At 43.7% G+C, this 25525-nt stretch overlaps 2 protein-coding genes across 4 annotated transcripts in view; both read right to left on the reverse strand.

Annotated features, from left to right (window-relative positions):
* Positions 1 to 6957: 6957 nt before the first annotated feature.
* RTCB (RNA 2',3'-cyclic phosphate and 5'-OH ligase) lies at positions 6958 to 23102 on the reverse strand. The gene is made up of 12 exons (XM_037880370.2): positions 22721 to 23102; positions 20732 to 20810; positions 19413 to 19480; positions 17717 to 17816; positions 15804 to 15960; positions 15164 to 15320; positions 13414 to 13573; positions 12489 to 12664; positions 11514 to 11702; positions 10156 to 10266; positions 9049 to 9168; positions 6958 to 8079 (listed from the first exon to the last, which is right to left on the reverse strand). The coding sequence occupies exons 1-12, from the start codon at positions 22811 to 22813 to the stop codon at positions 7972 to 7974; spliced, it is 1518 nt and encodes a 505-aa protein (XP_037736298.1). The 5' UTR covers positions 22814 to 23102; the 3' UTR covers positions 6958 to 7971.
* Positions 23103 to 23650: 548 nt separating this feature from the next.
* BPIFC (BPI fold containing family C) overlaps positions 23651 to 25525 on the reverse strand; it is a 49428-nt gene continuing 47553 nt past the window's right edge. For 2 of the 3 annotated variants that reach the window (XM_043542404.1, XM_043542420.1), the window contains one exon: positions 23651 to 24887. In XM_043542404.1, coding sequence (XP_043398339.1) covers positions 24846 to 24887 — 42 coding nt within the window. In that variant the 3' untranslated portion in view covers positions 23651 to 24845. The remainder of the gene's footprint in view (positions 24888 to 25525) is intronic. The other variant, XM_037880380.2, reaches the window with a different exon arrangement.

Here is a 25525-nt window from a genome sequence, read left to right on the forward strand (position 1 = left end):
GATAGGTTAGATAGGTTAGATAGGTTAGATAGGTTAGATAGGTTAGATAGGTTAGATAGGTTAGATAGGTTAGATAGGTTAGATAGGTTAGATAGGTTAGATAGGTTAGATAGGTTAGATAGGTTAGATAGGTTAGATAGGTTAGATAGGTTAGATAGGTTAGATAGGTTAGATAGGTTAGATAGGTTAGATAGGTTAGATAGGTTAGATAGGTTAGATAGGTAGAGCGAGAGGGAAACTTATACATAAAAACTTTCTGTACTACACCCAGTTGTACAGCCAAAAGCGACAAGATAATGCTTGTAACATTACTTTTTTTTTTGTAGATTGCTTATAATACCCCCTTTACAATAAATGAATCGAGAAAACCCATAATAGAAATAACATACTTGCCTTCTAGCAAACATTTAATTATTTTTTCTTCCCATTCAGAAAGTGGCTAGGTCTAGTTGAGCCAAACATTGTTGAACAGTTGGTAAAACTGTTCTGTATCAGATTTTAAAATTGTAAGAGCAAAGTTGTTTGTAATGCCACAAAATTATACCATGACCTGCTTTACAAGGAAAAATGACAAATAGTTGAAATAATCCAAGCCCTTGCAAGAAGGAAACAAAACTTTTTTTTATAAAAAAATTTAAAAAATTTTCCTAAGGAAAGCAGGTTAAAATTATTTAAAAGCCAAGTCCTAACTACCTAGCAATAAATCCTTTCATTCTAATTGGTACTTAACTGTATTTTTTAAATGTAATGAGTTATGAAAAGTATTGGTAACTAGCAATGTGATATGAAGCCTTTTACCTTAGGATTGAAATCCAAATCCAGGTCCGGATTCCTGTGTGAAATGAATTTGGTGGTCTCAGTCCAGTTCTTCATTGGATCCAGATGTGCACAGATTTTCAGCATCAGAAGTGGCACTAACTGGAACTTTGTTAGCAGCCTCAGGAAAGAGGCCAAGGATTGACTGGGCCTGGAGAAAACCTACTCTCTTTGTCCTTGAGGTTGTCTCTCTAGGGCAGAGTTGAGGTACACTGGCTGGTGTTGGTTAGTGAGTCTAGAGGACATCTGCAGCTAAAGAGAGGACTTTGGCTCATTGGGCCACCAACCTGGCAGCTTTCACTACTTCTAAATTCAGTGAAAGATCACATTAAAATAAGAATAGAAATAGATATCTTCCATTGTTGTTTGCAGGGCTGTAGCTGTATTGATCCCAAGATCTGAAGAGCAGTTCTATGTAAGCTCTAAAGCTTGTCTCTTGTTGGACCAACTTCTGATGGTGAAAAAGATATTACCTCACCTACCTTGCCTCTATAATAGAAACAGAATAACTCTGGGCCAGCTCTGTAGTCTGGTGGTAGCACTGGCATAGGGAGGATCCAAGTATAGGCTCCTGGTAAACTGTCCAGGTCTCCTAGTACAGTATTTGCTGGAAAGGTATCAGGGACTGAGAAGTTTCCCACCAATTGTTTTGGACAGTATGCTACCAATTTAATACATTTTGGGGGACAGCCCATTATTGTACAAAATCTCATGTTGCAAGTATTTAATACTTGGCCATTTCTCTTTCAGTCAGACGAGCATCTTTACCAGCATGAGCTGTACCACGTCCTCCCATTCATTCCTCCTTCAGACTGAGCCCAGACATACAGCACAAGAGAACAGGTTCTCCCAGTGCTCACTTCAAAGGAGAATAGGTAGAAGTCCTGCTACCTGCTCTGTGGACTGAGGAAGAGGACCAGGAACCAGAACTCCGGAGCTCTATGTTTCACTCTGTTAATGACAAAGGGTGGCCCCTGCACATATCATAACTTCTTCCTGCCTCAGTTTCCCCATCTATAAAATGGCAGTGATACTTGCCCCTCTCTCCTGCCTGTCATGAGGACGAAATAGTTAAAGCTTATCAAATACTAAGTGAAAATGAGCCCAACCAATCTGTTCAAGTTTTATATTTGATATGAACTGAAACGATGCCTCTGTTCTTTGGAAAGGGGCAGGTGCTAGTTCCCAGATACTTTCCAGGTTACTAACGACAGCACTGAGAAAGGAGGACCGGGGATTATTTTGACAATATAGCAGGAAAACAGAGGTGTATCCATACTGGGAATTCTCAGCACTTTTCCAGGATTGCTAACTCTCATGCTTTTATTACAAGTCTTGCAACGTGTGGTGCTTTTCTGAAAGGCCCAGCGCCAGGAGGCATGTGAGCAGGAGACAAGTTCAGCTTTCCCCTTTTTTAAAAAAAAAAAGTTTCTGTGGAGAAAAGTCGGGAAAATGCGATCAAAGAGCATCCTAAACAAAAATAAAAAAACACTCAAAACTTATCATTTAAAACAAGTCTCATGATTTTTTGGAGCCCGATTCATGATTTTCGAACGCATGGGGTTAGCAATACTGTTGTTCCCACTACTGCTGCAGTCAGGGTGATGGAAACGCTAATGTTATACCTAATGCAGGCATTTTTAGCAGCATCACTGCAGTCTGCTTCGGGGTGAGGCACCTGTGCCTTACCTACCTTAGAACTCCCACTGTTGTCTGTCCTGGCAGAGCTGCATGGGACCAGTGGCGAGAAAAGAGCAAGCTGAGACATGGCTGGAGAGGCAAAAGCAAATGCCAGTTGCAGGCAGGGCCCTCTGAGTAATTGAACTCTTCCTTCTGAAAGCAAGAGCGCGTGTTGGCACATGCTCCAGGAGGGATATTGCTTTGTTGGATTGCTTTGAAGATTGGGGTGAGGGGAGAGGCTGGTTAAGTGTGTTTATGTTTGAGAGGAACAAAGGAGTGCGGAGGAGAGGCCTGGCTGCCTGTGCCAGAGATGTGTCAGAGATCACACATTCCTCCTGGGCCAGAGATACAGCCATGGGACCACCAGCGGAGGAGGAAGCAGCGCATGCTAGGATAGGAGCACCCTGAAAACAGAGAGAGCGGGGACATAAGAGAACAAAAGCGTGCTTCAATCAGCTGATAAGCATAGTATAAACACACAGCTTAAACAAACTCAAGGGGAAAAAGGAACAGGAGACCAATGACTTGTCTACACTTACAGCGCTCCAGCAGTGCAGCTGTGCCACTGTAGTACTTAGGGAAGACACCACCTATGCCAGTGGGATAGCTTCTCCCAGCAGCATAGGTAATCCACCTCCCCGAGAGGCAGTACTATGTTGATGGGAGAAGCCCTCCCATCCACATGAGTGCTGTCTGAGAGTTAGGTTGCTATAACTGCATCACTCAGGGGTGTGGATTAGCGACGGTTATACCGACACAAATGCGTGGTGCTGACCAGGGCTAAGGAATAGTGCACCTATTAGCCTACTGCAGCAGTGTCATGGATCTGCCATAAATTGCTGATCATTAGCACGCTTTTTTTTTTTTTGGCACTATAAAAGCAGATAACCTTTCTCCTTTGTCCTCAAAATCCAAACACCCTCCCTCCCAGATACCCATGCCTTGAAATCTAAATGTTCAGGTGGCCATCATATTTAATAACATTTGGAGGCAAATTACATTCCCTAGCAAAGTAGGGAAATGTGGTCTAAATTAAATTATAAAGTGGGTGCACAACTACTTGAAAAAACCATATTCAAAAAGAGTAGTGATCAATGGGATACTATCAAACAGGAAGGACATATATAATGGGGTGCCACAGGGGTCTGGCCTGGCTCCAGTACTGTTCAATATTTTTTATTAATGGAACGGAGTATGCTTATAAAATTTACAGAGGACACCAAGCCGGGAGTAGCTGTAAACATTTTGGAGGACAGAATGAACGTTCAAAACAACCTTGACAAATTGGATAACTGATTTGAAATCAGCCAGATGAAATTAAAGACAAGTGCAAAGTACTACACTTAGGAAGGAAAAAAAATCAAATTGCAATTGCAAACAAGGCTAATATTCAAGGGTGTAACAGGAATGTTACATGTAAGATTTGGGAGATAATTGTCCTGCTCTAGTTGGCACTGGTAAGACCTCAGCTGAACAGAGGAAGCAACACAAATAAAAGGTTTAGAAAACCTGACCTTTGAGGAAAACTGGGCATGTTTAGTCTTGAGAAACAACAACAACAGAAGGAGGAACCGGATTAACTGTCTTCAAATGTGTTTCAGGTTATTATAAAGAGCCTGGGGATTAATTGTTCTCCATGTCCATTGACAGTCGGACAGGAACTATATGCTTAATATGCAGCAAAGGAGGTTTAGGTTAGATATTAGCAAAAGCTTTCTAACAATAAGGATAATTAAGTAGTGGAATAGGTTTCCAAGGGAGGTTGTAGAATCCCCATCCTTCAAGGTTTTTAAGAGCAAATTGGACAAACACCTGTCAGGGATGGTCTAGGTTTACTTGGTCTTGCCTCAGCATGGGGGGTTGCACTAGTTGATCTCTTCAGGTCCCTTTAGCCCTGCATTGCTATGATCTCTGCATCCCGTGTGTTTATTGTGCCTACTCTTAGAAGGTGATTATTTTGCAGGAGTCAGCCAAGGGAGTAACAAACTGCACTGGGCTTTTTCTTTAAGTGATTTAATTCTACAGCGGTTAATTTTGTTAGAAACAGCACCTGCCTATTGAGTGCACTGTGATCAGATACTTCCTGGCAAGAACAGCAGTGTTATTTCATTCCTTTTGTAGGCTTAGTAGCACAGGGCGCTACAGCAATACCCGTTAGTGGTGGTGGAGTTTTATGAGAAATTACTAACAGAGATGATCCTTCACATACCACTAAAACCAGAAGTATCCCTCCATTCTACCTCTTAGAGAATTTAAATATTCATACCTTAAATCATTCTTGTATAGCTTCACTCCTGGGGGTTTCACTCTCACTAAAGGTGGAAGTCTTTGTATCTAAGCACCAGTTTTGGTGCACTGGCTCCAACTAGACATAATGCAGACATGTACTATATAAGTTCTCCATTGGCCAGCTCTGCCAGGGGACTTCACAAGACATCATTAGAAGATAAAGCGAATACAGTTGGGCAGGGAAAGTAGTAGTGCCTGCCACTGGACAGATTGAGAGTCCAATAGCTCCACTTATGGGGTGTAATCCCCTGCCCACCAGCAGTTTCTGCAAAAAAAATAAAGCCTAAAGAAAATACTGTCAGCTATTCACTTTTTGACTGTAAATGTACTAAGGCTCTGTCCATCTTTTCTGGGTGAGGTGTGGGAAACATCTTTCATGCTCATCACAGAGCTCTCTAACTCTTCTGTATTCCAGCAGCCCCTACGGGGACACAATGTGTGTGCTACCTGCCTTTGTCACCTACTCTCTTCATTTGATTTAGCCCAACTATCTTGTTTTCTAATGTATGTTCTGCTCCTTGGGGTGGGGACTTTTACCGCATTTAATAAATACATGTTTACATCCAGAGTTGAAGACAACAGAGCTTCTATACACCTATAATCCTGCAGAAGCTGTTATACTTTAAATGAAGACACTACCTATACTGATGGAAGAGCTTCTCCCATCAGCATAGGTACTCCACTTCCCTAAGAGGTGGTAGTTATGTCAGTGGGAGAATCCCTCCTGTCAGCGTAGCGCTGTCTACACCGGGAGTTTGGTTGACATAAATGCATCACTCAGGGGTATGGATTTTCCACACCCCAAGGGATGTAATTATACCATATTAGTTCATAATGTAGTTCAGGGCAGAGTCAAAAGTTTTAAACTCTAAATTTGTCCTATTTTAAAACTGTTTTGGCCAATAGTAGTAGCTGGAGAAATCTGAGTTCTTTTACACTCTACTCCTCCCTGGCCAAGAAACTAACAAAGACAGTTCTGTACAGCTTACCAAAAATTCCCAACACATTGGTACTGGTACGGCAGCACCTGCTGCTAACAAAATAGTCAGATCTAGGTTCCATTAATCCTCATGCACAAAAATTAACTGCAAGGAAAAGGTCAAGCAGAGTCTCATAAAAAACAGAATGTATCTTCTGTATATAAAAGTTCTGCCTGTTTTAATGTACGGTGATGGTTAAACAAAAGCTACCATTAATTTCAATTTCATTTGCAACACAGGAAAATGGAAGTTAGGAAAAAAAATGTATATTCAAACCATGATGGTTTCACAAATAATAAAACATGCACAAATATTTTAAGAGGTCCCTTGAAATATGGCAATGAAAAAAAATTACATTTACGTCAGCCATGTGCAAAGTATGCTGCATGGAGCTCACACCACAGCAGGGGATGGGGAGCAGCACAACTTAAGTTGTGGCTGCTGACTCTTTGGGTCTAATTCTGCCTGCAAAACATGCACTGAAATTCAGTGAGCTTGATTTTGATCTTATGCAGGTGAGAACTGGGAGTGATTCCACTGGAGACAATGGAGGAAGTGACATCAAAATAAGGCGTGACAAGTGGTCATACCAGTGTCTCCTAGCATAGACTGATTCTTTACCTGTAAAAATAAAGTTCTAACTCTTAAAATTCTAATAAAACTTAACGTTAGGTTATTAATTTGAATCACATTCCATATTCCGACATCAACAGGCTTCATGCGAGGTACTTGCTTTGAATTAACATTTTCATGAGTACATAATCAGACAAGCCCAAGTTGAGCCTCTACTGATAGTTTCTGAACCCCTATTATGGGCATTTGTGCACTTATGCACTAACTTCAGGGTTTTATTTTAATGCAAGTGCCATCTAGTGTCTGCATTTGCATTTACAAGCAAGTTTCATCCAGGACAAAAGCGGGGGGGGGGGGGGGGGGGGGAAGCTGGTTCTGAGAAAAGTGTAATGTTAAACAATTCCATTAAAGTTAAGCACTTATTTGCTATATTAGCATTTCTTGGAACAAACAGCACTACTAAATGCAAACATTTGTACAATTCATAGACCAAATGCAGACACACCATCTTGGCTATAATCTGAAATCTTGGTAACTTCTAGACCACAGTATAAGCACTTTTTTCTTTTTAATAATCAGCTGTTTCAGCACCACAATGAAAACACAACACACACTGCAGTGATTTTGTGTTTTCCTGTTTTTATTTAGAAGTTCCAAGTTCCCAGAAATTCACCAACTTTGGTGATTTGCCTCCCAACTCTCAATTACTAAATGTAAAACAAAAATAAAGGGCTAATCTGTCAGTCTCAAATCATACTTAACTTCAGTCATGATCCTGCATCTCAAACCACTAAGTCATCCACACAGAAACCCATTGGAGAGAGCTGCACCAGCAGATCCAATTACAGTTGCAGGCCTTTCAAGTTTTATGCTAAGCACATCTATCAGTTGTTAAGTCATACGATGTGCAAGGTAACATTTGACCTTTCCAACAACATACCCAATGGCACTAGAATTCCCATCAGCCCTTGTGGAACAACTGTCAATATCAAAGGAGTCAGTACACCCCAGGGTCATGTTTTAATTATGGGGGCTGTGTCTGAACCCTGGCTAGTCTCTCTCATGCTTTTTGTTAGGGTTAAGACCACTCCCTACTCATCATTTGTTACATAACTACCACTACCATATGTCTACACAATATAGACTAGTGTTTGCAAACAGAGCATCTTCCCACTGCCAGGATTTCTGTATGTGACCTGCCAGAGGACTTCAGTTGGCATCAGGGGCTCCAGTCACTTGGGTGCACACTGAGTTGGGCAAGAGTTATATATTAAACTGGCTGATGAAGGGTGTACTGCAATCTGCAGGCTTATTAGCGACAGTCTGGTTGAGCCAGGTCTGCAGTTCTGCTAATGGAATTTCATGCATGTTTTGTGGGATCATTATACATAAAGGCAACAGCATCGGTTTGTTTACCCCTTCTGCATGCTAAAGAGCACCGTACCACAAAAATGTTACTTTTGAGACTCTGGGTAACAACAAGAGCATCCTCGCTCAGTCATATTTCCAAAATAGGGAGTGTACTTTCTGAGCACTCTGCAGTCAAGAGGTGTGAAAGATGACGACGACGATTTTAGTCAGTTCTGTGGAAGGCATTGCTTTGCCAGTGGTTTCGGATGGTCTCAGTTAGATCCTAGCCTTTAATAACAGCGATAGGTCTCAATTTAATAGCTTTCTTGCTGATGCCAGCAGCATGGCAGGTGTTAACCACATCTGTCACATTCTTATAGGATTCTGGTGCCTGAAAAAAATGAGACACACAAAATTAGACACATGCCTCTTGCTTTACCCTTCAACTCTGTTAAAATAGGGGAACTTACTCATTGGAGGAACTAGTTATTTTTACACAGCTAAAAGATTAGTGAACCACTTGAAGGACATAGCAAGTTTCTGTCTTATCGGTGGGGGGTGGGGGAAATCAAGCTATTCTGAAGATATTCAGGAACTGAACTTGCCACTATACTGGACTCAGCACCAGGAGAGAGAACACCGGGTGCCTGCACCATGGAACAAGCCACTCCAACTTCCTCCCAGAAAGAGGCAGCCTATAAAGGTTAACTTTCACAGCCCTATTAGTGCCTGGAATCATCAGGGTAAACCTCCATGGAGTTTTCTCTGATGCCATCATTTGGGCAAAGGACTAGATTGGGCTGGTTTTGAATGCAGGCTCTTCATGTCAGAGAATGTGTTGTTACAGCATCTAGCCCATTAAAAAAAAAAAAACACATTAAATGCTCCTTCCTTAATAAAACTTTGAGGTACCAAAAAACACCAACAGTTGTGAACCATTTTTGAGAAGCAGATTGTTCATGGACAAGAAACCATGAAGAACGTCCTTCCTCCTGGCCTAAGCAAATACAAGAGTTCTAAAAGCAAAACAATATCTGCATATTGCCAATTCTAGAAGCTGAAGTACAAGATGTAGTTAGAGCTGGCAAGCACATCACAGAAGGGTGGAAACTCAAGGAATATGGCCAAAAGGCTTATATGGCACCAATATCAAGTCTCTTTGCACAATGGAAAGAAATTATTCCTAATCCCAGAAAACCAGACTTCCAGGAGGAGATTCCCTTCCTACAGCATGGGGAAATATTCAGTGTGACACTTGGAGAATTTGACAGCTTCCATCAGGAATGCATGAGCTGCTCCTCTAATGCCCCAGTGGACAAATCTATCAGAGTACACGCCCAGTCACAAATTTAAAACTTACTTCTTCCATGACTAGCTTGGGGGAAGCAACACGGATGGCGATCCCCATGTCAGCCAGCTTGTCCAACACATCCTGGAAGTCCAAGTTTCGTCGAGATTTGGCCCGGGACAATGCACGACCCTAAGCAATAGATTTAGATTACAAAACAAAGTGAAATAATCACCACGAGGAGTAAGAGTTGCATTACTAAGACCGACAGACAGTGGGGGGGGGGGGGGGGGGGGGGGGGGGGGGGGGGGAATCACACATCTAAGTGTTTCATTCCAGGCAAGACAGCATTTGCAGAAGTGATCATGCACATATTTTACATTTAAACTAACCAGAGACTTGATAGGACAGAATACCCAAAAGGAAGACTTTCTGGGTATCTCTGGTGCTTTACAGAGCAAGCGACTTTTAACAAGTCAGCATACATTAATATTTAGTAGGAGGTGTGTGTTGTACACAAATTCCAAGCAGCAAAACGTGCAGTTTGATGCACAGATCACGTGCCTCAGGCGAGCTGAGAAACAGGAGGCAGAACTAAAATGCATTGGTGTGCTGGGGTTCCTGCATAATCAATAGCACATCCTAGAGCGCTAATGTTAGGGATCACTACATGTACAACAATCCACAGCATGAAGGTATCTAGGATCCCTGTAGGTATCTCTTTTCACCCAAACTGCTAGGTAGTCAGTATTCCCAATCTGGGCTTTAACTGGGCAAAGAAGCTGCAACTATTTATTTCCACTGGTAAAGAAGCCCGAGCACCACCTCCTTCCACCAAGGGAAGTGCTTTGCATGGGCATCCTCAAGACTTTCATTCCCGTTTGTAGTTCGGGCGGTTAGTGTTTGGTGGGGGGGGAGCTCTGTCCACCACACCAATCCTTCCTGTAAGCAAGGAAGGCCGTGCACAGCTCCCTCCAGAGCCATTCAAAATTTAGTGTTAGCCAGAGAAAGAGGCATCAAGAGTGCACGAGGCATACCGTCCGCAGCACTCCCTAGGCTGGAGATCTGGGAATCTTATCTCCCCTACTCACAAGTGTAACAGCACACTGGCTGCCCCTTGAACAGCTGTTTCTTGGATATCCCATCACAACCCCTTCTTTAACGGTGTTCTGTACTTACAGCTCCATGGCACGTGGTTCCAAAGGTCTCGGTCATGCCTTGTTCGGTACCAGTAAGAACATAGCTGCAGGTTCCCATTGTTCCGCCAATCAGTACTGGCTGTCCAGTCAGCTAGGGGTGCAAACAAAAAAAATCCCAATTTAAGATCAAAGTCACTCAAGATTTAAAATAGTTTTGATCAATAAATAATATAAAGGGGGACCAGGGCACCATCACATATCCATAAAGGAGTGCTGGCAAGCCTCTGGCTGTGTACCCAGGAGTTCTGAGTCACTAGATGACGGGAAAATGCAGGCAGTGTATAAAGATGTTCATCATGAAGAGGCCAGGCAAATAGACACAGTTTGTCCTAAGGCATGGGTGGGAAAACTTTTTGGACTGAGGGCCACATCTGGGTATGGAAATTTTATGGCGGGCCATGAAATTGGGGGTTAGGGTGTGGGAGGGAGTGAGGGCTCTGGCTTGGAGAGCAGGCTCTTGGGTGGGGCCAGAATAGAGGAGATCAGGGTGTGGGAGGGGGCGCAGATCTGGGACGGGAGGTTGCGGTAGGGGGGGAGGTGAGGGCTCCAGCTGGGGGTGCAGGCTCTGGGGTGGGGCTGGGGATGAGGGTACAGAAGGGTGCTCCAGGCTGGGACTGAGGTATTTGGAGGGTGGGAGGCGGATCAGGGCTAGGGCAGGGGGGCGGGAAGGTGTCAGGGTGCAGGCTCCAGGCAGCACTTACCTCAAGCAGCTCCTGGAAGCAGCAGCAGCTCCCCCCTCCGACTCCTACACGGAGGCCCAGCCAGGTGACTCTGTGTGCTGTCCCATCTGCAGGCGCAGCCCCTGCAGCTCCCATTGGCCGCGGTTCCCACCCAATGGGAGCTGTGGGGGCTGCACTTGGTATGGGAGCAGCATGTGGAGCCCCCTAACTGCCTCTATGCATGGTAGCCAGAGGGGGCATATGCCGCTGCTTCCAGGAGCTGTGGGGACCACGACACGTGCAGAGCAGGGCAAACCCCTGACCCCGCTCCCTGGCTGGAGTGGCAGCTTGAGGGCTGGATTAAAACATCTGAAGGGCTGGATGCGGCCCCCAAGCCATAGTTTGCCCAACCCAAGGAGTGGACAGAGGGCAGATAGCTAGAAGATCGTGCAGGCAATTGTAGGCTGGGGAAGAAAGGTGAATCCGGAAGTGTCCAAAAGTTTCAATACAAGCCTGAGGATAATGACGGACACTGGTAAATGTTCCAATATAATTAATTTGCTACCCTGTTGGAACTGAAACAACATTTAAAGTCTTCCTCTGTTAGTAACACAGAAACCCTTCCTATTCATCTGAAATCCCCTCCCCTGCCTCCACTCCCCCCTGAAGTTATCCGTACTTGGTAATCGACAGCAATGAGAGGATGATGAGGAGGGAAAGCCCTGGTCGATCCCTTTCTGTGCACCAGCAGGGTCCGCTCTTTTCCATCCACCACATGCTGCTCCACTTTGGCGATGTTATGAGACACATCATAGATCACATGAAGATCTAGGTCATCAGGGGTTGTGTTGAAGACTTTAGCAAAGGCCTAAGGGAGAAAGTTTGGATGTATACACAGGGGCAATTCCACACAGCTATAGAAACCTTAAAGCTCTCTCTGATTTTTAGGGGTTAAAAAGCAGCAGACTCATTTGAAAAATGGCCTGTCGTGGGAAACTGTATCAGAAAACAAAACACTGCAACTAAATGAAGTGACAGGTAAGGCAAAACTTTCAGTTCAGCCTCCCTGGTTCTCAAAACACTGAGCAAAATGTAGCCCTGACATAAGTGAATGCAACTTCATTGAAGTCAATCGAGTTGTGCAAAAAATTTACTCTACAACCAAATTGGACCGATTATCTGTTCGCTGGCAGCTTGGATCCTTCTGAAAGTATTAGAAATCAATCAGGAAGACTTAGAACACCAGAAATCAGTCAAAAAGCTGTGAAACATGCCTTAGTATTTCCTCTTCTGCCAGTTTGAGGGTAACAAAAGATACCTCAGCACTTAGCTTTTGAAAATGGAGAGTTGGCACTTCTGAAAATTTTACCCTCTCAACCTAGCAGAAGAAGAAATGTTACGACATGTTATTCTACATCTTTTAGATGTAGCCCAGATGTAACCCAGTGAGACTTTTCTGCTGGTAAAAGGTATTGGACTGATCGCCCTGGAGACTGAAGTCTTCTCTTAAACCAAGAAGTCGATATAGGACGGCAGCAGAAAAGTACAAGCTTCATGGAGCTGCTCACCATCATGGCTCAACATGTTTTACCTTGTTCCAGAGACCTTTAAAAGCACCAGAATACTTGCAGCAGAACAGCAGCTCTGCTCCTACCTGTCTGGTTAGGAAAGTCATGGAAGAGCGGTTGACCCATGCATAGTTCCCAGCCGCTGCCATTCCCTTTAGGTAGTCCTGTCCCTCCGGGGAGGCAATTCTGGCGCATGCCAACTGGCGATCATTAACTATGATCTTGTCCCGTTTCATGGCTTTCTCCATAGCCACTAAAGCATCTGGGGAAAAACAAATACAACCAGCCTGTCACCTCTACCTTGAGGGGCTTTAGATCTGGATTCACAGGCACAAAACCCAGCTCCCCTCACAGAGGTACCAGAAGGTGGTTGAACCTTCAACTTCCTCTTAAAATTAGAAGTGAACGTGTGGAACGACTACTTCAGTTGTTGCTACACAGGGTCCCCCAGTACCACCTTCAGAGTGAAAGTGATGGAACTAGGCGCCTGGAGAAAAGACATGCTCCTTAGAGCATGTGTTTTAAGTTTTAACTACCTAATAGGTACAGTTAAAGTCCTAGGAGTATGATTTAGAGGTCTGAGCACAGCACTCAGTGCAGGAACTCTGATGTTCTAACCACAGCTCTAACACTGACTTTTTCTATGATCTTTGGAAAGTTACCACCTCTCTCCTTTTCCTGTTATTTCTATTGCAATAGTGCCTAGGGATCCCAACCAAGGATTAGAGTCTCATACTAAGCAAATACAGACAAATAAAGACAGCTTCTGCCCTAGAGGGCTCACAATCTAGATATCTGTCCCATTCCCCCACAATCTCAAATGGAGAGAATTACCTACCTTATAAGGGCTGTTTAAGGATTAACTCATTGTTTTTAAAGCACAATATAAGTACTGAATATATGCTAATAAACTTGACTGGTTAATAGGGTTTATTGTGAGCAGCAGACTATTCCAAAGAGATTTTCATCTTACTTCAGCTCTTACAAAAGTAGTCTTATCACAAAATATACCTGTAGCTACTTGATGGCCCAGGCCTCTGCTGCCGCTGTGGATCATTACACACACCTGTCCCTTGTGATCAATGCCCATCTTCCTGGCAGCATACTCATTATAAATGTCATCCACCACCTGGATCTCAGCATAATGGTTTCCTGCTCCCAGGGTCCCCAGCTGCCAATTACAACAAGATATCTTAGCCATCTAGTGATTAGACACCAGTCAAAAAGAGGAATGGCTTTCTCCTTTGGAGGGGACTATGAATGAAGAGTTTATGTGCAATATGGTGAATTGGTTAGAATGTGGTTAGAAGGTATGAATTGGTTAGAACGTGGAAGTCTATTCCTGAACCCCGGCTATCAAAAGGACCGTGCAGATATAATCTTGTTTATCTCCCTTGAAACTTGTAAGAAGATCAAAATACGTATTTTTTTAAAAAAATGGTCCAAAAATCAATAGCTGTAGCAGGAGAATATGATTAAATAGAAGGACCAGGACCTGCCAGTAGTGCAGCCACTTTCAGCAAACACACAGAGGCATACTTAAAAGGAAGGAATAGATTTTAAAACACAGATAGTAAAGAGAAGTAGCCTTTACATGGGCTTAGTAATAGGGCTGAGGCAATGTCTACACTAGAGAGTTTACAGTGGCACAGCTGTACCAATGCAGCTGTGCCGCTGTAAGATCTCTCGTGTAACTGCTCTATGCCAACGGGAGAGAGCTCTCCCATCAACATAATTAAACCACCCCCAACAAGTGGCGGTAGCTATGTCGGCAGCAAAACCTTTAACACCAACATAGTGCTGTACACACTACCACTTATGCCGGTATGGGCTGTTTTTTTCATACCCTTGAGCAACATACATTTTGCTGACATAAGTAGTAGTGTAGATATGACCAAAAAAGTTTGTAAACACAACAGGTGGGTTTTTTTAAAGCCTCATTCCTGGAGAAGTCGGCCATCCATGATGGAGATGTGGTCTGAGCATAGGACTGGGAGCCAGAATCGCCCAGCTTCTAATTATGGTTTTGACACCAACTCTGTACATTTGGGAAATTCACTTAACTGTGTGAAACAGATAATTACCTGCTCCACAGGAGAGATATGAAGGTTAATATTTTCAAAATTCTTTAAAGGTTAAAATGGTATGGAATTGCAATATATTCTCATTAATAATACCCCCGAGAGCTGGAGGAAGAAGTCTTTAAATTATAGTAATGGTATGATCTCTGCTCTAGCCAGCATACCAACCCAGGCAATGAGCTATCAGCAGTGGAAGTTAAATCAAGTTCTCTTGCATGGCAGGCCAGAATTTTACAATTAAGTCACAGAACATGTTCTTCAAAGGTTTTTTTAAAAAATACATTGTTGGCTCAGACAATTTAAGTCAATGTAACCAGAACAAAAAAAAAAATCTAGAGAAGTTACCATTCCCTAAAAGGTTGACAAGTGCTAGTAGTGATGAATTCAAACAAACAGTTAGGGCCAGCTGTTTAACAACAGATGGGAGGGCAACTCACTGGGATTTTTTTCTATAGACAATTTTATACCTAGGTAAGAATTAAATTACAGTTCTAACTGTTATTTGTTTTCCCCTATTCTAGTTCTGTCAGAAAACGGATTCAAAATCATAACCCCTCCCAAATCATGGCAAGTCAAAACCTATATGAACACAGGGCATGAGTTATAGAAATGAAGCTAATTTTTTCTTGTTGTTGTTTTAAACCTCAAAGTGTTTACAACCACCTTACAGGTAACATTACCTGAGGCAAACCTCTTTTCTTAGCTCTTGAGGAGACCTTATTGGGATCAGCCTGCAGCATCCTTCCATACTCCTCACAGTGCTCCTTGTCCTCCGCCCAGGCATAGCCTTCCCGGAGAGACCAGTCCACACCCATCTCCAGGGCCTCCTCCAAGTCCCTGCAACATCAAGACACTTTCCTCGAACTCTTAAATAAGTACTAGCACAAAGTTAGCCTCACATGTGTCCCAAGGGTTCACACCCATGTCTGAAGTGGTGAAAAGCCCATGAGTTCAACTCAACCCTTTGCTGCCAACCAAAAAGTCTGTTTCACAAAGATAAAGTTTGTGAATAAAGCCACTTGCAACTTCATTGCTTCTCCTCCCCCCTATCAGGGTAAGGGCTGACATTTTAGCATCACTATCTATACAATTAAAGAAACCCTCCATTATGAGAGCTGACAACCCTTAAAGCACACTTAATTAATCCTCTGACTCCTAGATGGCTTTGTACTATTATTTCTAGCTGTATGTGTAGGGGCAAGGAATGGGCCAGGAAGTTTCTTGCCACCTCCTTCCAGCCTTCCACCTGCAAATCCCTTCTCAAAACAAAGGCCAGACACTGCCCATGCCCCAAAAGTGCACACACAGTCATTTATTTACTTGGCGTTCATGGGGATGACACCCTTGGAGCCCACCCCAACTGGAATATGGTCAAACATGGCCTGGGCGAGCTGTTCCTTCACGGGCTGGACGTCACTTTCATCCAGGTTCGTACGCAGCAATCGGACACCACAGTTGATGTCAAACCCGACACCACCTGAAGGTATAAAAAACAAAAACACACACAAAGTTAATAGACGGGGCTGCTCAGTTGTGGGCCACAGAATGCTACGCTGTAGCATTTGGGCACGTTTATCTTTAATGCTGAAGTGCTTCCTGACAGAGAAAGTTTTGTATACTAGGGCCTGCAGTCTTCATTAGTCCTACTACCATATTAAATGAGAGGACAGCTGCAATCTGCTCCATTTTAGTGAATTTCCATGCAGTCTGTAGGCCCCTGGCAAGCTGACAATGCAACCCCCCAAATAGGGTAAAATTTGGCACCACTGTAATGAAAAGTATTCCATGTTCACAACACCTTCACTCAGTGCTACAGGGCTATTCCCCTGCTCTGGACACTGTACTAGATCATGGATAGAAAAGCAGTCTCCCACAAAATCCTTAACCTGCAAGGTTGCTCCTGTGATTAATATAGAAATACCTATCCAAAGTACCCAACATACATATTACAATTAAAATACATTGATTTTCTACCCTCCCAAACACAGCCTTTTCCATTTCTAATTTAAGTTATTTGAAAACAAAATCTTTGTATTTAAGGTAGCTGGCTTTTAAATTAGTGCAAAAAGTGTTCTCCTCTGGAAGGCAAACAGCAAGCTCTCCCTGCTGTCACGTTTGGCAGTAAACTGTGACCCAAGATTGTTTATGTTAAGTGATACTTTATTTCAGTATTAAAGGGGGATTAAAGAAGAGTGATGAGAATTATCAATGACGTGGAGAAACTAACAAGAGCGATGGGATTATTTACCTAGAGGAGACAAATAAGGAGAAATAATGACTGGCCTAAAAAAGGTAGATTGGGAACTTCTCTTCTCCTGGTCTCATAGCAGAAGAGCAAGGGGACACTCAATGGAATTCAAAGTTGGGGAATCCAAAACTGATAAAAGGAAATTCACACATTGTGTGAGAAAACAACTTTGGAACTTGCTACCCACAGGAACAGTTGAGGCCAAGAATTTAAGATTCAAAAATGGATTGGTTGTTTATATAGATGTCAAGAATATCCAGAGAGATATAATTTATGAATTTTTTTGGAAAGCATACTAACCTTGCTTTAGAGCAGGTATCTAACTATTAGAGACCAGGATGAGACCTAATTGGAGGGCAGATTATCCTAAATCTGACTACTACCGCGTTCTTAAGCCTTCCTCTGAAACATCTGACGCTGACCCGTGCCAGAGCAAGATACTGAACTAGATGGACCTGGGGATCTGGTCCATTATGGCAATTCCTGTGTTCCCATACACACAGTTTAGAATAATAGCTGTTACATGCCAGCACAGAGGCATTTCCAAATGGTTAATAAAAGTGAACTCAAAAGTTCTTAAAAAATGAGGCAAAACTATTTAGATCATAAATCCTTAACATAAATGGACAAACATTTTAAAACTAAAGTTAAAAATTAGTTCCTCTTTTACCTGCCCAAAACCAAGTTCAGGGGTTCTGGGCTCTCTCTTCAGAAGTTGGGAACAGACACCCAAAACAGCGTGAAGAGAGCAAGGCTCCCTGCACTGTTTAGGTTGTAATCAACTCCTGCAGAAAAAACAGAGAACTCAGGATGGATGAACTGATACCTCAACAGAGAAAAACTTTTCAGGTCACTATAAAAAACATTTCACTTTACTTCTGTACTGTAAAAGCGTGGGGATCTCAAACAGCTATTTCAAGAAAGAATTTCCGATCACCAAAGATATTTCTCAAAGTATATTACATCAGATTCAAGTTACTCTTACCTGGTGACACCACTGCCTCTGGGTCACTCATGTCAAATGCTGCCATGTTACCAATGGCAAACCCATAGCCAGAATGTACATCAGGAAGCCCAATAGATCTCTGCAAGAAAGTTCGTTAGATTTCAAATGAGCAGTTGAAAGACTTCTTTTAAATTATATACAACCCTGTTCCATGTATGGACAGGCACAATGTAAACCTTACGCCAAGACTAGTAACCAGTAACAGTATCTGGGCAGTTTACAGATCAACACACCAGTCAGCTACCTGGATTCAGAGTTCCCACATTCCACACTGACACAGGAAACAACTTTTGAATTGAATTGTGGTATCTAAACTGAGAAGCAGTTTATCATTAGGACTCATCTGCCTCATTCAATTAAACTGGATTTAATAATGACAAGCCCACAATAAAAGGCAAGAAAGTTCAAGCATGCAGAAAGTCACCCAAAATGCCAGCAGATTGTAAAACAAAGGAAAGAAAAAAAAAAACCATTAAGTAAGAGGCAAGCAGGAAACAGACAGCATTTTCCAATAGTGAATTGTAGAATTGCACACAAAGTAAGTGCTTCATCCCACGGATGAAACAAACAAAAATGACCCAAGAGGTAGATGTTTAAGCTAGTTTTTGTTAGTGTGACCTGCAACACAAAGAGGCCCTTTTGCAGATACTTTATTTTATGATGGCTAGAAGAGGCCTGCCCTTTCTCCTCCCCAACAACACTAGAAATTCAGATCTTGTCTGTCCCAGAAGACTTTATGGAGAATTAGTAATGACTTCACAGCTTTCAAGAAAATGAACCCTGATTAACTGATAAGGGTTGTGATTTTTAATAAGACTGTTTAAAACTGCCTGAACACTTATTTAAAACACAAACATTGGGAAGAAAAGCCGTTTATTAAGAATTCAACCTTTTCCCGTCCTAAGAAAGCTCGATTTACAACCAGGAAGCCCTCTAACACAGACAGAAGACTAGAATAGATATTTGTGACATTTCTGTGGTAAGACAAGCTGAAAAGCAACTTTAAAGAACAGTTTGCAAAACAAACAAAAACAAAACAATCCACATCCTCGATTCTTCTCCTTTACAGATCACCTTTTAGATCTTTTATAGCCCCAAGGGCAGCACTTTATTGAAAAAATGAATTAGAGCTTTTGCTGAGTCACCATGTAAAACAACTGAAAATGAAACCACCACGTTGCTTATTGACAGTTAAGAAAAATGAAAAGTAACTCACCCCCTACAAAAACACTTTACTCTCAGCTTCCTGAAAAGTGACACCCCATCATGTATAGAAGTTTCTTAAATGTATTAGAAGCAAAATAAAGACAAAGAAAAGTGTAGGTCCGCTATTTAGTGGGAAGGAAGAACTAATAACGGATGACACCAAGAAGGCGGAGGCATTTTAATGCTTCTGTCTTTACCAAAAAAAAAAAAAAATTGTGACCAGATGCGTAACACAACATCAACAAGGGGGAGGAGGACACAAGCCAGAACAAGGAAAGAACACGTCAAAGGATATTTAGATAATTTAGATGTATTCAAGTTGGTTGGGCCTGACGAAATTCACCCTAGCGTACTAAAGGAACTAGCAGAAGCAATCTCAGAACTATTTGTGATTATTTTCAAGAACTCATGGATGATGGGTGAGGTCCCAGGGGAAGAAAAAGAACAATTCTTCAGAGCAGTCACTCACATGAATAATGCCAGGTAGTGCAGCCACATTCCCAATCTGTTTCATGGCAGGCAAGAATCCACCAGCACCTGAAAGAAGACAACTGAAAGTTTATCCAAGGGACTTGCCAATGAACAGCGTTGATCATGACTGATATGGTAGCACCTTTCAAGTTGCTACTCAAAATCCAGGTAGATTAGTAGTGACCAAAAGTCTTTTCAATCTGGTGGAAAATACCTGGCACTTTGGGGAGCTACAGCTCCATTATACTGAAGAGTTTCTGAAATTCTCCCACTGTGGCTCCAGTAACAGTGCAGCTCCGACTGTTGCTAGCATCAAAGTGCCGGTATAGGCCACCTGTCTACATTTTTACCGCCATATAATCTAGACCTGTATAAGAAGGTCAAAATGCTGGCTCTCGGTCTACAACAGAGCTCCCACAAATGCTGGATTAAAAAAGTTGGGCTAATTTCTGAAAACCTTCAATAGATCATGCTAGAGTAAAATTAATCTTGTGGCATCAGTGCAGAGCACAAAGGTGTTGACATAACACAAACCACCTCTACAGCTGGCACTCTTGTTGGTAAATATCAAAAGATAAAGCAAGGACTGACTGGGGTATGGAGAATGAACTCCCTTTTCTTCCCACTTTGTGGTTCCTGCCGCCTTCCAGGTCAAGGCTGAGGCACTGTCAGGAAGCTTGCACTCTTGATGTCCATGCTGTACCAATATCATGAAGGTAGAAGCCTTCAGAGGACAGTGCCAAGTCAATTTAGTTTGTATTTATATATAAAGATGTTACAAAACCTAAGATCAAACAGAAATATCCCCATGTTTGTTGTTTTAGCTTCCTCTGTATTATGTATTTAAGATTTCCTTCCTGCATTGTGCTGTCACATGAGAATCAGAAATTAACTGACAAGTCTATTTTCATAGCCCAATCTGAGTGAAATGCAGAAAATAACTAAAAGGATGTAATTATGAAAAGTGCAGTATATTTTAAAATCCTTTTAATTTTCAATTATTTAAAGTTCTTATTAACACAGGAATTTATTAATTATTTTTTAAACTTGCTTAAGTCCCTTAAGTCACCAGGACTGGCAAGCCAACATATTTCAGCAGCACTATTTTCAGGATAGCAGTGTTGTTAAGCACACAGGTAGTGCATAATGTCATGGCTGGACATATGAGTAGCCTTCACTACATTTTCATTGTTTTCTTTGATGTATGCAAGCCACATTAATTCAGGGTAGGAGGCAAGGGTGAAAGAAGTGAAATAAGGGAAGCAAGTGTTTGAAATTTAATGAAAACAAATGAGAATGGGATCTTCCTGTACTTACCGCCACCTCTGCAGGCATTTCGTAACTCCTCAAACATTAATTTCTCTAGCGGCTCATTTACATAAAACACTCCTTCCACCTAGAGGCAAACACAAGAACGAGAAGAGACAAAATAATGCATCATTACTGGTCTCACAAAAACTCACTTCCACAAGCAGAACTACACTATAGAACAAGAATTGCCAAGATTAATGGTATATAATAGGTTTCAGAGTAACAGCCGTGTTAGTCTGTATTCGCAAAAAGAAAAGGAGGACTTGTGGCACCTTAGAGACTAACCAATTTATTTGAGCATAAGCTTTCGTGAGTTACAGCTCACTTCATCGGATGCATACTGTGGAAAGTGTAGAAGATCTTTTTATATGCACACAAAGCATGAAAAAATACCTGCTCCCACCCCACTCTCCTGCTGATAATAGCTTATCTAAAGTGATCACTCTCCTTACAATGTGTATGATAATCAAGGTGGGCCATTTCCAGCACAAATCCAGGGTTTAACAAGAACGTCGGGGGGGGGGGGGGGGGGGGGGGGGAGTAGGAAAAAACAAGGAAAAAACCAGCAGGAGAGTGGGGTGGGAAGAGGTATTTTTTCATGCTTTGTGTGCATATAAAAAGATCTTCTACACTTTCCACAGTATGCATCCGATGAAGTGAGCTGTAGCTCATGAAAGCTTATGCTCAAATAAATTGGTTAGTCTCTAAGGTGCCACAAGTACTCCTTTTCTTTTTGGGTATATAATAGGTTACAAAGTGTATTTTTTTTTTGTCATTTTCTTGCCACTGTTTATTTAGAAGTATATTATTTGATTAGGTTTCTGGTAGTGCTTAAGACATGCAGCTCCCAGAGACAAACATTCCCAAAGACAATCCTTGCGCCAAGAAGTTTACAATCCAAACGCTCAATCCTGCAAACACTTAGGCCATGTCTATACGTACAGTGCTGCAGCAGCGCAGCTGTACCGATACAACTGTGCCACGGCAGCATGTCTCGTGAAAATGCTCTATGCCTATAATAAAACCACCTGCGTAAGTGGCAGAAGCTACGTCAGCAGGAGAAACTCTCCTGTTGACATAGCACTGTGCATAGCACTATGCACGACATAGCACGAGCGCTATGTCAGTGTAACTTATGTTGCTCGGGGGGTGGTTTTTTCACAACCCTGAGCAACATAAATTATGCAACCATAGACTGTAGTATAGACATAGCCTTAGGCACAAAACTACTGACATGCATTAGCACCTGTAGTATTAAGGCCTAAAATCAGACAGATGTTAGGGAGAACAGAGCTGGTGTATATGTGGCCCAGGTGGTGCCTGGGTGTACCTTAGGCTCCTAACTTGTACTTCTGGAATTAGACACAATTATACCTTGGAGCATTACGCCCTGCACGCCAGGATGTTTTCTCTGAAGTTTATTTGAACATTGCCAGATTCATACTCTAAGGAAATCGTTAGGATGCAAAAATAAAAAAATAAAAAAGTAAAAAAATAAATAAATCCCAGCTGCATCAGAGCTCTCTGGGGTCGGGGGAGGAGTGGTGCCTGCCTCCAAGAGACCCCCACCGCCAGCCACTTGTTACATTTTCAAAGGAGCCTCCCCGAGAGCCGCTGGGCAAAGGCATGGCCCGGATCCCGCTTTGACCTGAGCCGACGCAAAAGCACCTGCCCGGGGGCGCTGAGCCCGGCCTATGGCGCTGACCCGCTTCTCTCCTTGGGCCCCGCCCGGCCCTGCCCCTGGGTCTCGTCCCGGGCTCAGGCCGCAGCTCCCCGGGCAGGAGCCTGGCGCGCGCAGGTCTCGCGGACAGCAACAGGCCACGCACCGCCGCGGGCTCCTCCTCCCTCGGCGGGGGCGCCAGCAGCCCCAGAGCGAAGGGGGGGGGGGGGTCTCGGGGCAGCCCAACCCCCACCTCGGGCTCCGCGTGCAGGAGCGCGCGCTGAACGGTCGGCCACTGCCGAGCGCGAGCCCAGGACACCCCGCCCCGAGCTCACATTCATGTTAGGCACGAAGCCCTTCTTGATCCTCCAGCTGTTCTTGTTGAGCTTGTCCAGATACTGCAGCTCATCGTTGTAGCTGCGGCTCATGGCGGCGGCCCTGAAGACTCCGTGTCACACACGCACCTAGCAGCTCCCACTCCCACACGGCGCCACCGGCCAGGATGCAACGGAGGCCGCCGAGGCCCAGGCTCTCTCAGAAGGCGAAAATCCAGCGAATGGGAGGGCAGTAGCTGAGGAGGTTGGACGGGACCCGCCGAGGCTCAGATTTCATCCGTTCAGTCTGGAGCGTTACATTACGCCAGCCCTGCGGTGCTCTGCGGCGCCCCCTAGCGGCCGAGCAGGGCGCTGAGCCGTCGGGAGGGTCGCCCCGCCCCCTGCGGTGTGGTGTACGGGCGGCGCGTGGTAGGAGAGCGTTCTGGCACAACCCCACCGCGAGGAGTCGGCGCGCGCGCGGCCCCCTCACAGGGCTCGTGCAGAGTGCAGTGGCAGGGGGTTCCGCAGCCGCCGGGTCCCTGCAGGGAAGGTGGGCTCTCCCGGGATTCAGCCCCAGAGAGGGGCAGTTCGCTTGTGTGGGCCACCCCTTGCTGGTCCCTGCAGGGAAGGTGGGGGCCGGGGGCACTGGGGTGGGGTCTCCCGGGATTCAGCCCCAGAGAGGGGCAGTTCGCTTGTGTGGGCCATCCCTTGCTGGTCGGTAGGGACCGAGCTCCTACTGTCCCCTAGAGCTTGCCCAGCCCCTCACACGAGCTCTGCAGCGCGATCAAGAGCGAGAGCCCCCGAGGCTGCTGCTCTCCCTGGGCCACGCTTCTCCCCTCAGCACCTTGCAGTCTGCCTTGCTACCCAGCAGACACTGATAATGCAACCAATACATCAGCTGCTGGCTAGGGCGCCCCAATGAATCACAGCTGGAGGAAAGTTTTCACCCCCAAAACATTTCCTGCTGAGAAATGGGGGTTTGTCAAACACAGGTCAGTGGTTGTTGTTTTTCTCTGCTGGAAAATAGGGTGTGCAGGGCAAGTCTGATTTTTTTTTTTGGAAATTGGTCAAAATCAAATGAAAACATTTGTTTCATTTTTCAAAATCTTTTTTTTAATTTTAAGTTTTTATTCCCCCTTCCCTTTCAACAGCCCCTTTCTGTCACTGCAAGCTGAAGAGTGAAACTGGCAAGGGGAGCTAGGAACTCTTCCAGGTGGAACGAGGAGGTAGATATCACTAGGAGTAATTGAATGAATCATTAAAAAATTCTGCATCAAGATTTCTGGAAAGTGAGATTGTGAAATAGTTTCTCAAGAAAAGTGGTGTAGCTGAATTTCTTAGCACATCTAAAACTTAGGGATACAGTACTAATGAAAGTGTAAAGAATAATTCTGTACTGTTGGGGCATGAACTAGACTTGTGGGTCTTTTTCAGCTCTTAGTTCTGGAGCTTCTTGGGTACCCACTTATTATAACTAGAAAGACATCAGGGTACTCCCTGTCCTGAAATACCACTAAGAAGAGCCCTGGCACTTTGTTCATCCCCCTGATCAAACTCTGAGGAAATCCTTTCACAAAGAACTCAGAAGATTTAAGTCCTCATAGGCACCAAGAGAGTTTTCAGCTTGAAGCACTTTTTGATAGCTCCCACTTCATATTAAACACAACAGATGCATTCCATTGGAAGCAGAATAAGACGTTTATGCTACAACAAAGACCATTAATAGAGCAGCTGCTGATGATAGCTGTGTTTGCAGTTTGGTGGCATACATCCTTTTTCCTAAAGAATATTGAGCTTCCCATGAAGTATATAGAAAAGGCTTTACTTAAACAGAGAGACTTTAACCTTTAAAAACACTAACTTTTGCAGCACCTACAAACTCCTGAATAACAAATACTTCTCCTACCTAACCACAAAACCACACACTGTGATATGTTTTCACATGATTTTCTGCTGGATACATGCAATAAATATTCCAGCGGTCAATTCCCTCTTTCTTTTTGGCTTTTTGCCCAAATCAGAGCAGAAGTGAAGACTTTGCTCATTTGCAGAATTTTTAAGTTTAAAAACAAAGGGACAGTATTCAGCCTTCAGGGTCATGTTGTTGGTTGGGAACTTCCTGATCATCCAAATGTGCTCTCCTTCCTTAGAGTTTGTAGTCAATGTCAGTGGAAATCAGTAGATAACCCTGAGGAGAGAAGAACATTCACAAAAGTGCTTGAAATTATTGATAGTTAAGCATCTGAATTTTCTGTTTTAATTCTGTCCTGGGGAATTAAGGGTGAGAATCTTTACTGAAGAGAACTGAGACTTACTAGTAGCAACCTCAAGAACTTCACAAAGGGACAGAGACTTCTACACACAGACCCATAAACTCCTCAGGGGTCTGCTGCTTTGCACCGCACTGCCAGCAGATGCTGCACCTAAAGCTCATGTAGCCAGCCATGATAGTATCACTGCAGCTAACAGGGAACCTCCATTGACACACACGTGGTGTAGTGATGCTTCAGTGCCACCTCCCCACTCTTGGTACCAGTGTAGTGTGACTAGAGAGGAAAGGGTGTGAATGAGGCTTCCATGCACCTTATCATTAGCTGCTGCATTGGCCCTGTTGGGGCTATTGGCAGCCGGTGCAAGTTAGAGCAGCCTTCAGGTAGTTGCAACTTCTATCAGGGGGCTGGCCTGCCACAAAGCTGTCGCAGGTCCACGGAACACAACAGCGGCTTAAAACTATCTTTGCACTCCCTCTCTAGAGTTGTGCTTCAGCCCCAACCAAAGAACTGGGCACAGTGTTTGGATTATAAAATGACTGCAAAGTTGGGAGAT

The sequence above is a fragment of the Chelonia mydas genome, chromosome 1 (genome assembly GCF_015237465.2).
Source record: "Chelonia mydas isolate rCheMyd1 chromosome 1, rCheMyd1.pri.v2, whole genome shotgun sequence".
Classification (NCBI taxonomy): Eukaryota; Metazoa; Chordata; order Testudines; family Cheloniidae; genus Chelonia; species Chelonia mydas.